General features: G+C 44.9%; 2 protein-coding genes across 2 annotated transcripts; one reads left to right on the forward strand and one right to left on the reverse strand.

Annotated features, from left to right (window-relative positions):
* Positions 1-93: 93 nt before the first annotated feature.
* On the reverse strand, positions 94-8,679 carry CSTF1 (cleavage stimulation factor subunit 1). The gene is made up of 8 exons (XM_080558197.1): positions 8,400-8,679; positions 7,586-8,077; positions 6,949-7,119; positions 6,090-6,285; positions 4,395-4,672; positions 3,486-3,683; positions 2,515-2,905; positions 94-1,005 (listed from the first exon to the last, which is right to left on the reverse strand). Exons 2-8 carry the CDS (start codon positions 7,703-7,705, stop codon positions 746-748), a joined length of 1,614 nt encoding a protein of 537 aa, XP_080414323.1. The 5' UTR covers positions 7,706-8,077; positions 8,400-8,679; the 3' UTR covers positions 94-745.
* A 186-nt stretch (positions 8,680-8,865) lies between these two features.
* On the forward strand, positions 8,866-15,229 carry AURKA (aurora kinase A). Its single transcript, XM_080558210.1, has 9 exons — positions 8,866-8,913; positions 9,131-9,221; positions 10,289-10,571; positions 11,148-11,226; positions 11,925-12,116; positions 12,424-12,562; positions 12,951-13,099; positions 13,747-13,921; positions 14,532-15,229. Exons 2-9 carry the CDS (start codon positions 9,168-9,170, stop codon positions 14,721-14,723), a joined length of 1,263 nt encoding a protein of 420 aa, XP_080414336.1. The 5' UTR covers positions 8,866-8,913; positions 9,131-9,167; the 3' UTR covers positions 14,724-15,229.
* Positions 15,230-15,353: the final 124 nt, after the last annotated feature.

Below are 15,353 nucleotides of genomic sequence, written 5' to 3' on the forward strand. Positions count from 1 at the left end.
GTGCTGCAGCACTGCCCCAATTTATAGCTGCAATGTGGATATTCCTTGAATTTGAGATTACACTCGTTAAGATAAATTCCAAAGAAGACAAGATTTCAATTCTGAGTTTTAATATCAGAACTAGAACACCATTGCTTGAATTCATCTAAACAGTTTAAAATTGTGTTTCAAATTCTTATAGCACAAGACTGGCTCAGAATCAAAGGTCCACTTGGCCAACAGGAGGAAAAAAGAAGACTAAAAGATACAAAACAGAGCTTTACAAAGCATGAATCAGAACTGAAGATGGCTTAAGGCTTCATTAAAATATTTGCCAAGTTCTGCTGTTACTTGTGTAATCCATTCTTTAAACAGACTTCAGTGGGATTGCACAGATACAATGCAGAGCAAAACTGGCTCTTACTGCCCAGTTTGAGCAAGATCTAGTCACATTATCGTTTGCAGGATTCAGAAAGACAGGAGAACACAATCCTTCCTGCAAGGATCATTTTATTCCACACCCCAACTCCTTGAGTAAAATTAGAGATGACTTACAAAAATTAATGCCCCACACACTAATAAAAAAATTAGCGTGGGGCAAAACTTAGTCCTCGTATTTCAATATTTTTCTGCCGTGTTTGACAGAATTAAAAAAACGACAAGAAAACAGACACAGCGTGGCTCTCATCTAGGCATCTGTTGGCAGTACAATCAATACAAGATGATATAATGAATCTGGATAATCACTGTTTTATAAAAGGTGTCCTTAGTCTGTTGTTGACCTTCTGTACCAAAATCTAGCCCTGTAGTCATCGCTGCAGGTCATGAAGCCAGGATTGGTAGGAGAATGGACAATACAGCGAACAATGCTGTTGTGCCCAAGAGAAAGAAGATTTCTCCGTTCAGCAGTTCTTGAATCCCAGCAGCAGAGACTTATGGTCCTTTCATCTGGAAGCAGCACATAGTCTTCTGTGTGGTTGAAGACAGCTTGTGTTCTGTGTACTTGCCGTCCACTCAAACCAGCTCCTAAATATATGCAGGAAAAATATTAACTCAAATAGGATCTCTTTTAGGAAATTTGCAAAGACCTAGAAGTAAACCTTCTGTATCTACTAATTGCTGCAGCCTATTAAAAGAAGCCTTATTTTCTCTGTTATTATACAACTCCACGTGGAACAACTGAATCAATTACAGATATTCTTTTGTAGCTATGTACAGTGTGTATCCTAGAATTTAGAGGACAGAAGGATTAAGCACTCCAGTTGTGGCAATCAAGTCCAACCACTCAGTATGAGTGCAAACAGTAAGCTTTAAAAAGCAGTTTTACCTTACATCTTTTGTACAAGGCTTACAATTGTAACTAGCCAGAAAGACCACACGTAGCAGGAGACACGGATCCTTATTATCAATTATTTTCCTTTTTAATGTACGTATCATATGGCATATTGTGTGACCTACCTTGGCCATACCTTTGCCCTCCCTTCAAATAAAACGTGTTTCATATGTAGGCATTTATTTTCCAAGGAATACACCTACTCTCTACCCTGTATTTTGCAAGAGTTTATCAAGGAGGTGCTGCACCCTGCTGGTTGAGAGCAAAAATACTGCTAACATACAAAAAGGACTGCACACATCCCAAAAGCTGAAAACAGAAAATTTTCAGCACCGCTCCTCTGTCATGGTTTAACTCCCAAAACTTAAGCACACTGCTGCTTCACCCTAAAGCTTCCCCAGTCACATAACTGCTATTGCATGCAGTTTCCCTCTTTCATCATTTCCCAAGTCCTGCTGAGATCAAAGCATGGTATTGTCAGCATGCTGTAAGTGTGGCTACCTCGTGCATAATTTCATCCTTCAAAAAAGTACAGCTGCAAACGTTTTTCAGAATATTGCCATGGTTTACTTGAACCATTTTTTACACAAGAGTCTAATTGTTAACTGCCCCAATGTGGATTTTATTCCCCTGCAGCCTGGGGTACTCTCCAGGCAAGAGGCCTACTCTAACCCAAAGAGGATTATGCATTACTTTTGATCCTTCCTTTTTTTTTTCACTAGACCAGGGGTGCAGTTTAAACTGACAAGCCCAAAAATCAAGATGATCATCAGCAAGAAAAGCAATGAGGTCTTCCACCTTCCCCCCAAATACTCATCGTTTCTAAAACACATTAAAGGAAAACTAAGGAACAAAACCCTCTGCACAAGTGTTCTAATCTTTAGGGGATTCACATTCTTATTTCCTTTTCCCTAGTTTAGCAATCGCTTCCCTCCAAAAGCAATGGCATAATATTGGTAGAGAAGCCTCCAAAATTCTACTAAAGACTCAACAGATTGAAGGTGACACAGCTTCTCTTCTGGATGTAGTTTACACAAAATGTTTTAGAAAATATGGGGTAATTTATCCTCAAAGAAGCAGTCTCCCTTCACCTTTTAGTATTCACCAATAACAGACAATCTTTCAGACAATACTGCCACTGCCCCCCCTTGGTCAGTAGCTGAAAAAGAGGGTACTTGGAAGGTCACCTGCCACATACATACCTGTGTATTTGACCAGTGTTCGACCAGTGGATATCTCCCATAGTTTAGCTACAGAGTCTTTTCCACTTGACAAGATATACTTTGAATTTTTGGAAAAAATAGCAGAACAGACTTCAGCTCCATCATGCGCCTTCTCAAATGTAGTGATACAGCGATTTGAAACACCATCCCACAGTTTGATGCATCCATCCTTACTTCCTGTCACATACATGTTTGCACTTGCATTGTAATTTACTGAACAAATAGCATCAGTGTGCTGATCTTGAGGATTGCAAGACACAAAACACTGGAAAGTATTGATATCATAAAGCCGTAAAGTTGGGTGCTGGGTACCAACAAGAATGAAATCTCCCGAAGGGTGAAAGGAGATTGAGCGTAACATCTCTGCTTCCTGTTTGATCAAAAATACATAATTGGTGTAAGTTTATTAAAAAAAAAAAGCTAATATGTAAGTGTCAGTTTTGGTGGCATTAAAGTGCTAAAAATTAGTTACACCATCAATTAGCACGACATGATGTATTTTCTGCAAAATGGAAAATGCTCTATATAGGATCAAAAAGCCTGTGACAGGCTACGCTTAAATGTACCACAGTTTTTCTCCTAGAGCAGCTTGCTGTGCCCATTTATTTTTGGGATATTGCACAACAGTAGCAGAAGGTTTTGTCAGCCAGTCAAACCACCACATAATCCCAAACTCGTCTCTAGAACCACGATAACATAACTGACTTCAAAGTTATCCATATTACACTAGGTCTAGATTAACAAAAAGCAAACAGACACGAGAGTCGAAGACTGTAAGTATATGCATCCGTTATGCACAAACTCTTAACACATGAATTGGCACAACGTCTGCAAATTTTGTTAGCTACATACTCCTACATACCTAGCCACCTACATGCAATTCAGCTCACTGATACCTCAGTAATTACACACAAGCTTTGGTTGTTCTGAACTGGATGACAGTATCTAACCTGTATATATTTGAAGGCTCTTTTGGCAGAAGGCTTTGAATAGTCAAACAATTTAAGTGTGTAGTCCCTTGAACCAGATGCAAGGATCTGTTCTGTTGGGTGAAAAGCTAAACATGTAACTTCATCCACGTGATCATACAGAGTCCGAATAACAGGATGATTTTCCATGTTTTGCTGTGCTGTCTCATTCATCATGACCTGCAACATGGAACAAGTTAGCGTTAGAAGGGAGAACATGCTTTTCACAGGTAATGCAAATTTTATACTTGATAAATTCTTATCAGAAAACTTCCCCATACCTTTACAAAGGTCAACGGACTTGCTCAAGGATGAACTAGTATCAGCAGCAGTAAACTGATGCAAGAAAATATATCACCTTCTTCATGAAGGGACCAAATCAAAATATTATATTGCTAAAAGAATTAAGGGAAGGTGTACCAACTGGGAAAATGGCAACTTTCGCTCATATAGAATACTCCTGAGAATGTTGTGTATATTCTGAAAAACTACACTTTTAAATTGTTACCTGATAAGCGTATCGGAGAAAAATTAAAGCAAATAAATATGCGTTCTGTGAACCAGTACTGAAACAGCCACTGGATGCTGTAGAGGCCAGAAGAGGATTCAAAGACAAGCTGTGTTTACACAGCACAGCAATTATCAACAAATATGAGAAGCTATTTCTGGCTCAGATCTCTAGGCTGCTGCAAGAAGTCACACAAGTATATTTGCCCTATGTCTTCTTCCTTTTCTTCAAGGGTACTTTATGAGCCACTGTTGGAAAGGAAATATGGTGAGACAGACGTCAAGTCCAACTCACTGAGCCAGCCACAAGGCACAGACATTGCATGAAACCCAGACAGCAGCTCAAGAATTCACGAAGTGGCTATGATTCAAGTCACATTTTACCTCAATAGGCATAGCACTTTTGGCCAGCATTCTCTCCGTATCAAGAATTTTTATCGAGGCATCGGCAGATCCTGTAGCTATTAACTGCCCATCTCTGCTATACGTAGCTACACGACATGGTCCCTTATGAGATGTGACATAACAAGTCTCGTATTCAGAAGCCTCAGGAGACATGGTCTGTACATCTGCATCAAATTCTAAGTCGATTCCTGTGCCTGGAGCTACTGTGTCCGACCGTCCAATTGCATACTGAACAGCACTGTCATCATTCTCCATTCCTGAAAAGAGAGAATTTGACACTCATAAACCAGGTTCACCTCCTCCTTAGACAGATAGGCTACGTCTAGATCTATGCTACAGACTTTAACAGCTACAGCAGTCAGGCTTTAAGAGACAGCCCATGCTGAACAAGGCTAAGCTAGTGGAACAGGTTTAGTTTTACAGCAATATTATTCATGAAGAATGAGAGGTAGTTTGGCTCTATCAAAGCTGAACGCAGCTCTATTAAACTTAACTGTGGAAATACAACCATAAACATCGTACGATATTAAGTACTGTTAGGTACACAATCACTTACAGAAATCATAGAGAGGCCTATAGTCAACTTTTTACAGAAGCGAGAAGCAAACCCCAACTCTATTACGTGACATTTAAAATAAAAAATAGAAGCATTTACCAATTACTCTTCTTTCCATTTTACTGCATCAAAGGAGAAAACTCCACCCCACAAACTACTATCCTAGCATTGCTAATGGAAATTATTACTTCACACCCACTCTACAGATTTTTTTTGTTTTGCAGGATGCTTCTACAGGACAAAGACAGTTCAGCATTGGAAGTTGTACCAAGGCAGGACATGCAATTTTTCAGCTATGTGCCTAACTGCTGTTATCAACTTCAACAGAAAAGTTGTTGCTGCTTTCATCTACAAACTGCGAGTCTAACATTCTTATTTCAGACAGACACAAGGCTTCACCTATTTATACTCATGTAGATCAACTAGTTGAAGCAGCAGAACCAGTTCAGTTACAATACAGGGAAGACATGCTGTCATGGCTAGGCCTCTTCCAATAACCTAGACAGCTTGTTTCAACAGCAACTCAGGAATTCTGACTACTACGTGCTGCACAGATGTACTTTCAGAGAGAAAGATATAGGGAGAGAACAGGCAATACCTTTGCTGAGACCCCAGACTGTGAAGCTTATTTCCTTGAGAGTGGTATATAGAAGCTAATGAAGATGGCCAGTGGAAAGCCTTGGTCCCTCTCCAACACTTTCAGGAACAACCATAGAGAGCTGTGATTTAGTAATAGATCTAACTTCCAATTAGATCTGTGGACTTGGCGATCTTGTTTACTGGAGCATATTTTTAGAAGGTTGTCAGTCACCCAGAGGACCCTTGGCAGGTATTCTAACACGTTAAAAAAGGTTCAAACAAACATTCTGACAACATTCAGTGATCTGTTTTGCTTTCAATGCATACTCAAGAATGAAACATAGAACTGGAATGCACCTTAAAAAAAGGAAAACACGGAGACAAAGGCTGCGTCTAAATATACAAAAACTTTGTGGTATTAGTAGAAGTAAGCTTTGTATAAAAAATGTATTCTCAGTAACACTAAACCCTTAATTCACAAGGATTTAATCTAAGGATTTAGATACTGGACTTTTATGCTCATTTTTCCCCCACCTTACCTAATTTAATCAGGTGCAGCAGTTGTTCAGATGGTGCACAGACTGATTGTGGTTTTATCTCGTTTATTAAACCATTAGCAATATTTATGTATCCATCATATAGTAGCTGACTAATTATCAATTTATAAAGTTGCTGACGGTCTTTCAAGCTGACTTTTGTTCTATACATTGTGAGCAAGGAGTGCCTCGGAGGGGCCTGAAATAAAAAAGAACAAGAAAAATTATATACGATAGAGTTGTATGACGCAATTAAAAGCTTGAAATAAAACACATCCTGATGAATTGTGGTGCAGAGATATTTAATATTAGCTTATTTTAGGTTAGATTCTGAGACTGAGAAATGAAAGAAAATGGGAGAAAGCCAGTGAGCTCATTTGCTGCAGAAATGAAAATCTGGCCAATAAACGGAATGCGAGCTGCATCAAGGAGCAACAACGACAATAACGTTGTGAAGGGAAAAGATAGGGTATTAGTTAGCGAATGCGTTCTGCGGGTATCCCTCGTGCTGGCACGGGCGGGCAGGTGGAGCCGGGCGGGCGGAGCTCGGGAGGCGATCACGGAGGGACATGCAGGGCACTCACAGCGCCGAGCCCGGCGCCCCCCGGCCCGGCCCCCCGGCGACTCCCGGCCCGCAGCCGCTGCCCGCCCGGCCAGCCCCGAGAGCCCCGGCCCGGGGGGGCGATCCCCGGCCGGGGAGGGGGCGTGGGGCAGCGGCACTGAATGAGGGCGGGGAGGGCGCTGAGCCCCGCCGGGGCTGCGGGGGCCGGGCGGCTTCCAGGGGGGGCGCAACGCGGCCGGGTGCGTGTGTCTGTGTGTCCGTGTGTGTGTGCGCGCGGAGGGCAGCGGCCCCGGTACCTACCGACCCTTCCTTCTGCCTCCCTCGCTCTGCCCCTAAGATGGCGACCGGAGCGCGGAGCGCATCGATGGGCGGCGGCGGCAGGGGAGGAGGCGGCGGCGGCGGCCGGGCCCGCAGGACGCTGCGGCGCGAGGGCTGCTGCATCGAGCGCCCGCACATCGATGGGAGGCGGCTCTGCGGCGAGACAAGCGCGGCGGCGTCACGGCGCGCGCCCCCCCCCGCCCCGTAACCCCCCCCCCACCCCGGTCACGTGACGCGTGACGCGCGCGGGGAGCCCCCGAGCGGCGGGGAGGGGCCGGGCGCGGAGCTCTCCGGGGGGACCCCAGCACCCCCCACACCCCCTCCCACCCCCGTAGGGCCCGGGCAGCCCCCGGCCCGCGCTGGGGTTCTGAGAGCGCGGCTGGCAGCCGGGACTCCTTTGTGTCCCGGCCCCGTGAAGCGTCGAGGTGGTGCTTCACCGGGCGTGCGGGCACCGGGGGCGATTAACGGGCTGGGGAGTTGGTTGGCAGCGCTGCTGCTCGGTGCCGCCCGCCTCCCCGGTGCTCTCAGCGCGAGCATCGCGCGCTGCCACGCTTCCTGGTCGTGGCAGGCTGAGCCTGTCCCGAGAGCACACCGCCACCCGCCCCGAAGTCCTACTCACGTCAGCCTCAAGAAACGGCAGTCGAAGCGGACGCGGGTCGAGGAGGGGGGCTGCCATGCTGCCCATGCCCCGCGGCAGCTGCCGCCTGTCACATGCCGCAGCGACACGACGACCTGACATCTTCTTTTTCCCTATCCTGTACCGCTTGTAAACACCAACACACCGGAGCGGCCTTCGCACTTGTTCCTAGCGACGCGGAGCCGGTTAAAAGTTGCCTTCGATCACGCTTCTGCGGAGGCCTGACGAACCGAACCTTGTCCTGGCCGCCGCTTGCCGGCCAAGGTCCTCCTCACAGGTGTGAGTGAGACCTCGCAGCCAGCTGGCCACCGAGCCACCAGAGCAGCCCCTCGCTCCTTGTCGCGCTTATCCTCGCGAGCAGCGCCGCTCACCCGCTGCCGGCGCTGTCCCGGCTCCGCTCCTCGAGGACCCGCAGGCTTTTGGAGGCTGCCACCGGCCGCAGCTCAGCACCGCTCACCTCACGGAGAAACCAACCTGCGGGCCGAGCGTCCCCTTGGCGTGGCGCACCAGGGCAGGCGTCCCCTTCGCACTTGTCCTCAAGAGCCGAGGGCACGTGGAGCGCTGCCCCGGGGGCGAGCGTGAGGCGCAGAGGCCTGCTTCGCCCCGTCCCTCCCGGCTCCGCGGGGCTGCCACCCGCGGGGCACCTACCTCGCGGCCACCACCACCGCACAAAGGCAGGCGGCCGGCCCCACTCGCGCCCGGCTTCACGCGAGGTGGCAGCACCGCGGGTGTGCGTGTGTGTGCGTGTGGAGGCAGCGAGGGCGGAGGCCAACGCCTCGCGGGCTGCGGGACTAACCTGGGGCCCTTCCCCCGGCCGCCGGCGGGGCGCTGCGAGGCCTGGGTGCCCGCGGGGAGGGGGCGGCAGTTGTAGCGTTGCCACAGGTGGGTGGTCTGGACATACGCGATTTGCGTAAGGCGGGAGGCGGCCGGGCAGACTTTGCGGAGCGCCGTGCGTTAGCGGGGCGCCGCGCCGCGCACTTGGAGTACGGAAGGAGCCGGCGGCGGGCAGGCGCTACGTAAAATACGCATGTAGCGCAAACACCGCCCCCGGGGCGGGCGGCCCGGCCCGACGCGGGATACGCAGAAGGGCCGCCGTTGCGCGTGCGCGCCAGAGGGGGGAAGCGGTGAGGCTCGGGCCTGGCAACGAGCGGCGCGTTGGGAGAAGCCAATCGGCGGGCGGGGCGCTGGAAAAACGGCCAATCAGCGGGGGCGGGCGGTGGGAGGGCGGCCAATGGCGAGGGGCGGTGGTTTAAAGGGTATTTAAGGGAGGGCCGTTTGAATTCAAACAGCCTGAGCGGCCGCGGCCTGAGGTGAGCGGCTGCGGGGCCGCGGGAGCGGGGCCGCGGGAGCGGGCCCAGGGTCGGGCCCTCCCCGCTCAGGGGCTGCCTGGGGAGCCGTGGGGTCGGGGGTGAGGCGCTGCGGTGTGTGGGGGAGGGAGGCTGGGCCCCGGGAGGCGGGAGGTGGGAGAGGGCCTGAGGTGAGGCTCCGCCACGGAGCTGCCCGCCATCCGCCGTGTTTTCTCCGTAGGTGAGGCTGTAAGCAGGCCCTGCCTTCCTCAGGTGCCATGGACAAGAATACAAAAGAGAACCGTTCTGGGAACCCTGTTCGTGTCCCTAAGGTAATTCCTAGGCGTATTCCTCTTGATCATGTAGTTTGAGGCTCTTGTGACCGTTACTATTAATTTTACTAAGTAACAGAGGGGGAGGAATGCTTGAAACAATGTTTTCTGCGTGTAGTAAGCCATAGTAAACTTTGTTTTACAGTCTTTCTGTTGGAGAGCAATGCCCAAGGCTCGCTACTCTTTTTTTATTGCTACTATTATTATGTGACTCTTGAACTGGGAAGCCCTCAAAATAATCGAAGCGTAATGTAGGATCTTTTAGCTAGAGAGTAAATGTAAGTAGGTAACTTACTTGAGATGTGGCTTCCAAAGGAAAGCACTGTGTTAACATTTGCATGCCCGTGCAGGAGTACTCAAGATCTCTGTGACTGCAAGTCTTTGTATACAGAAATCCAGATGCTCTTATTCTTTTAACTTAAAAACAAGCACGCCCTGCTAAAGATTAAAGACAGCAGAAGCAAAACCTCTTTTTAATAGGTTCTCTGTGAGTTGAACAAGAAAAAAAATGTATCAGAGATCTCAACAGTGTGAGATGCCAATCAATAGCATTTGAACTTAACTCTAGGTAAAGTATGCTAGAGCAATTAAGGTTTTCTTAAATATAAACATAGACTGCCTTCACCTATTGAAAGTAAAAGTTTAAAAGCAGTTAACTGAACCTTACTAAGTAAACATTTTTGTTCTGCTGAACTCCTGTTGCAGTGCAAGGCATCTGAAAATGCACAGCATTCAAGGGATTAGTGGCTTAAAACTGTATGTCAGTTGTAAATATTTTCTATAGTAAAGGTCTGGTGGCTTATGACCTTTTACTGGTATTCAGACTTGTGTGGAAAAGTTCTATAGCTGGCTATAAATAAGCATGCTGTTAAAAAGTTGGCAGCTTTCTACAAGTAAACTTAATTCTTAAAACATAAGATCTGAATCCCCTAATGTCTCATTTTAAACTACTTAATTTTTTTCCACCCCTGTACCTTCCTCAACAACCCACACCCAACTCTACTGTATGGGATCATAAAGGTTATAGTGCTATTCTATTACTAATGTACAATTGTTTCTTTCTGAAGACTGCAAATGCTGTTGTGGATGGCCCGAAACGTGTCCCTGTGTCTCAGCATTCTGCCCAGAGCCGGCTATTGAACAGTGGAGGTCAAGCACAACGTGTTCTCTGTCCTTCAAACTATGCCCAGCGAGTTCCTGTGCAATCGCAGAAGTCTGTACTGTCAAACCAAAAACTGTCTAACAACCAGACGACGCAGCAGCCCCGACCCAAATTCCTGGTCCAGCCAACGGCTAGACCCCAGGTTCCAAGCAAGACCAATGAAAAACCTCAACAGGCTCCAGCACCTGGTAATTCTGAGGATGATGTACACATATTTATACATCTGTGACACTTGGGATATGTCCATGAAGCAGAGTGCAGTGAAGAAAATGTAAAACTCATGCTGATGATGTGGGGGACAGTCATGTAGAGAAATAAGTGGTTGCACCCAGGAACAGAATAGCAGCATGTACTATAGCTTAGATGTTACTGTATTATTCTTGTTGCCAGAATCAGGTATTTAGAGCCAATATATGTGTTTCTCTCCTCTGGAAAGCTTACAGATGCTCATCAGGCAGCTGTGAATGAATAGAATTGGCATTCCTTCATTAGTTTCTCCAGTATGCATGCTAATCTGATACACAAAGATATTGTATGGGTGGGGGCAAGCTTCTTGATGTTTAATTTCAAGAAGACCTTTGGAATTACACTTTGATGCAATTCTAACTATGCTGCTTTGCCAATAGTAAACTACACTAATTTAGTTTTAAATATTGAACATAGATGAATTGTTGTAGATACTGCACAGAGGCTGTACCTGTTCCTCATGTGAGTTTGTGTTGTTTGGTCTGTTTCATAAAGTTGTTCTACTTATCTATACGCAGCAAAAAGTTCTGAGGCAGAAAGCAGCTCTAAACAGAAAAATGAAGAGCCTACGAAAAAGAAAAATGAAGAGAATAAAAAGTAAGTTGCATGCTGAAATTGTTCTACCTGACTGAGTCCTGTTGGGTTAAGCTTGCCTTTAACTTCCAGAACTTTGTGCTGCAACTAAGCTTGCTCTGAAGCTGCTGGCTACTCCAGTCTTCGATTGCTGAAAACAGTGGCCAAACGCTTCACAGAGGCAATATTTCGTAATGAAACCCTAGGAAAGTTTACTTGTTCCTGATAATCCTCAGGAACAAGAACTTACTGTAATCTGAAGAAAAGCTTTTGGCTAAATGAATAACAGCTTTTCCCACAAGAGAATTCTGATAACCACTGCTCTAATCATAGCATGTACTCTTGGGAAAATATTCCTCCTTTTATATGTGCAGGAGGCTGGAGTCTAAGTACGTACAAAGTTAGGCTTGTATTAAGGCTAGTTTTAAAACAATTCTGACAATGCAGAATACGTAAGTGTATTGAAATATGCCTGGCTTGGTACACACAGTTCTGTTATTGCTGTACTGTGTGGCTGATCATAGTATTTCTGTGTATAAGCTTTATGAAGCCAGAAAGTAGCTTTCAGGTTCTTCTCAGAGGTCTCAACACATCTAGTCCACTTGGTGGTATTTCATTAAATCCCAAAATCTAGCTGAGATTACCAAGCATCTACTGAACAGGAACATTTTTTGTACATGCAGGTATCGGCTTTTGTAACTTAACTATCTCTCCTTTTGCAGAAGACAATGGTCTCTTGATGATTTTGAAATTGGTCGTCCTCTGGGGAAAGGAAAATTTGGAAATGTGTATCTAGCACGTGAAAAGCAGAGTAAATTTATTCTTGCACTGAAAGTACTATTTAAAACACAACTTGAAGAAGCTGGTGTAGAACATCAACTACGAAGAGAAGTTGAAATACAGTCTCATCTTAGGTAAAGATTAGTAAGCTATTTCTCTTTGCTTAGTTTGTGCTCAATTAAAAAAGAGCTTGTTCCTGATAACATGACAGTAAAAACAGCAACTTCTTTTTAAACACATGACAACTTGAAACTAAGATTCTTGCTATCTTGCATAAAGAAGCAAGTCTTACCTCTTCTTAGTTTGCAATGAAGCAAGCAATACATGGCAATCAGGACTGTACTGTTCTGTGTGGCATTTATGTTAAATCATGTCCTGTACCTATAACTAAATATTGTACAAATACCTTGTTCAGAAAAATATATTTAAATCTTCTTGCAGGCATCCCAATATTCTCAGACTATATGGCTACTTCCATGATGTTACAAGAGTCTACCTTATTCTAGAGTATGCACCCCGTGGAGAAGTCTACAAAGAACTTCAGAAGCTTACCAAGTTTGATGAACAAAGAACTGCAACTGTAGGTCGTTCTAGCTGCTTGTACATCACTTGCACTTCTTATCTGTAGTACCTGAAGCATAAAGCTGTCCAGATGAAATTCTGTCAGTTGTGTGAAGCTGACTCATGAGATGCTTGTTTGTTTATGCACTTGTAATCTATTTAGGAATATGTTGAGAAGACAAATTACTGCACAGCATTATTTAAACTTTACAATGTTGAATGTTGCCCAATGCTACAAGCGCTTGGTCATTTCAGGCAGAGCCTGTATTATCAGACTTCAAGGGTGTAAGGAATCATTGCTCAAATTCAAACCACTAATTATGCCTAGAATATACTATGCTCTAGCCAGTAAAGCTAGAATGCTGGTGTCTTTGTGCTTGACAGATTTGTTTTCTTTCTATTTGCAGTACATTACAGAACTAGCAGATGCCCTATCATACTGCCACTCAAAGAACGTGATTCATAGGGACATCAAACCAGAAAACCTGCTGCTTGGCTCAAATGGAGAATTAAAAATTGCTGACTTTGGATGGTCTGTGCATGCTCCATCTTCTAGGTAAGAATGCAATATATAAGTTATACAGTGAAATACTTACGTGGTGAAAATGAAAATGCTACATTCCTTGTTAAACTTCTAGTTATGGAATGAAGGCAAATGCGAACTTCCTAAAATACTGGGGGAAAATATCATTTAAGAGCTGGGTTACTGCAGTGAGGGTCTTAACAGTCAACTGGCGTGGCAAAGCGAGACAATACTCCCTCTGCTTTTTGTGTAGTTCAAAACTTTTTGAACCAGAAACGAGAGGGTCAGGGGCAGTGTACTGGTGGAGGCTTGTAGGGGTCCCTGAGGTGATGGATGAGAACTTCCATCCAAATACCACACATACAGAATATACTTAGGGTATATTTAACTAATCTGCGTTGCACCTGAAAAAGGAAGCCTGTCTGACCTGTGAGCTGGTGGGAGGGGAAAAAGAAGGGCAAGACTGACTGCAGTGATTCAAATGCTTTAAAGCAAAAGTTTAAAAAAAAAAAAAAACAAACAAAAACCTACTGCTGGAATGCCAGTGCTGCTGAGTCCATCTGGGGTAGATTGCACTGAGGTATAGATAACTGCTGGCATTAGCATCTTGATTTAAGCTTTCTTAGAACAGATCTTAATTGCCATAAAGGGTAAATGCTAAATTGTAACTTCTTTTTCAGGAGAACAACTCTGTGTGGGACACTTGACTACTTGCCTCCTGAAATGATTGAGGGAAGAACACATGATGAAAAGGTGGATATTTGGAGCTTGGGGGTTCTGTGTTATGAATTCCTTGTAGGGAAGCCACCTTTTGAAGCAGCAACATACCAAGAAACCTACAGAGCTATTTCCAGGGTATGTGCCACAACTTATTTGGACTGGTTGAATTTTGCTTTCAGTTCTTAAAGCTTAACAAATAGTCATCTTGAGGAAGGGCATATATAACTAGAACTGTAGTAAGACATAATGAGAGGTGCACAAAACTAGGCTGCTAAAACTGTCCTCAGTCACTCCAGAATTACCTAAAGAGATTTAAGATACCTTGCCTGGCTTCTTTTTTCTGTCCTGTTTTTGCCTGTATCTGAATATCCACCTCTTTGTAAAGCAAGTAGTCTTTTCCGCCTTTAATTTTTCTGGCTTATAAAATTTAATGTTCAAGGTGGTGTTACACATATAACCTCGATTTTTTTTTTCTCCTGGTCTGTACTCTAGAAAGGTTCCAGCAAACTAGTCTTCTATTTGAAATAAACTGAAAAGTACACTAGCTTAACATCTACGTGCAGCAAGAACCTTGTTTTCATCAGGGTTATGACGAAATTACTTAATCTTAACAGGCACAAAGTGCACATCCCCCAAGGCTGACAATTTTCCTTGCTATCTGTGCCTTGGAGGGTGGAGCCCTGTGGCTCTTTAATTTTGATTAGTGCCAAACAACTTTGCATAATCTTTTGTTTCCTTTTACCAGGTGGAGTTCAAGTATCCTGTCTTTGTAACAGAAGGTGCAAAGGATTTAATTTCAAAGCTCCTGAAGCATAACCCATTCCATCGGATGCCCTTGAAGGATGTACTCGTTCATCCCTGGATTACAGCAAACTCTACAAAGTTGCCCAACAGCAGAAAGAGTGATGTTACTGCCCCACCCAAAACACAGTCTTAACAAGGATAATCTCATTGAATCAACAAGAGGAGTTCTGTACTGTGACTGCTGTAATACAGTAAGAAAAGCAGGTCTTGGAATCCAGTGGCAATAAGGAACACAAGTCTTTAGGTTGGTTGTCATCTTGAACTCAAATTGCAGTGTAAATCTATTTGACTTTTAGCTGGAGGTTGTGGAATACTTAATATACTTGAAATATAACTACACGTGGGCCAGGTTTAAGTATTATGCTGTTCAAGGCCTTTATGATGTCGTTTGTCATGGTTATAGATCATTGTTCCAATACCAAGAGGCAGTTGTGGTTCTGTCTTATTGAACAGTGCAATATCCCAGAGATGCCTGCCTATGAACTCATTGGGCTGCTAAGGGTATCATACCTGTGGTGTAATCTGAAACTGAGTCAGGTGAATGCATTTGTGTCCTAAATGATGTATGCATTTTGTCTCTAATTTTGTCTTAAATGTGAGCACTCAACTCTTAAAATAAAGACTTGTTATATATTGTTACCAGCATGGTACTCTTATCGTTTCTGCTGCCTCCCTCTAAACCACTTGTCTTTACTGTCATACTATAGTACAGCTTGGCTTCACATCCATGATTATAGAGCAAGGTTTTTTTCTAGGTTGAAAA

The sequence above is a fragment of the Anser brachyrhynchus genome, assembly GCF_964034855.1.
Source record: "Anser brachyrhynchus genome assembly, chromosome: 16".
Classification (NCBI taxonomy): Eukaryota; Metazoa; Chordata; class Aves; order Anseriformes; family Anatidae; genus Anser; species Anser brachyrhynchus.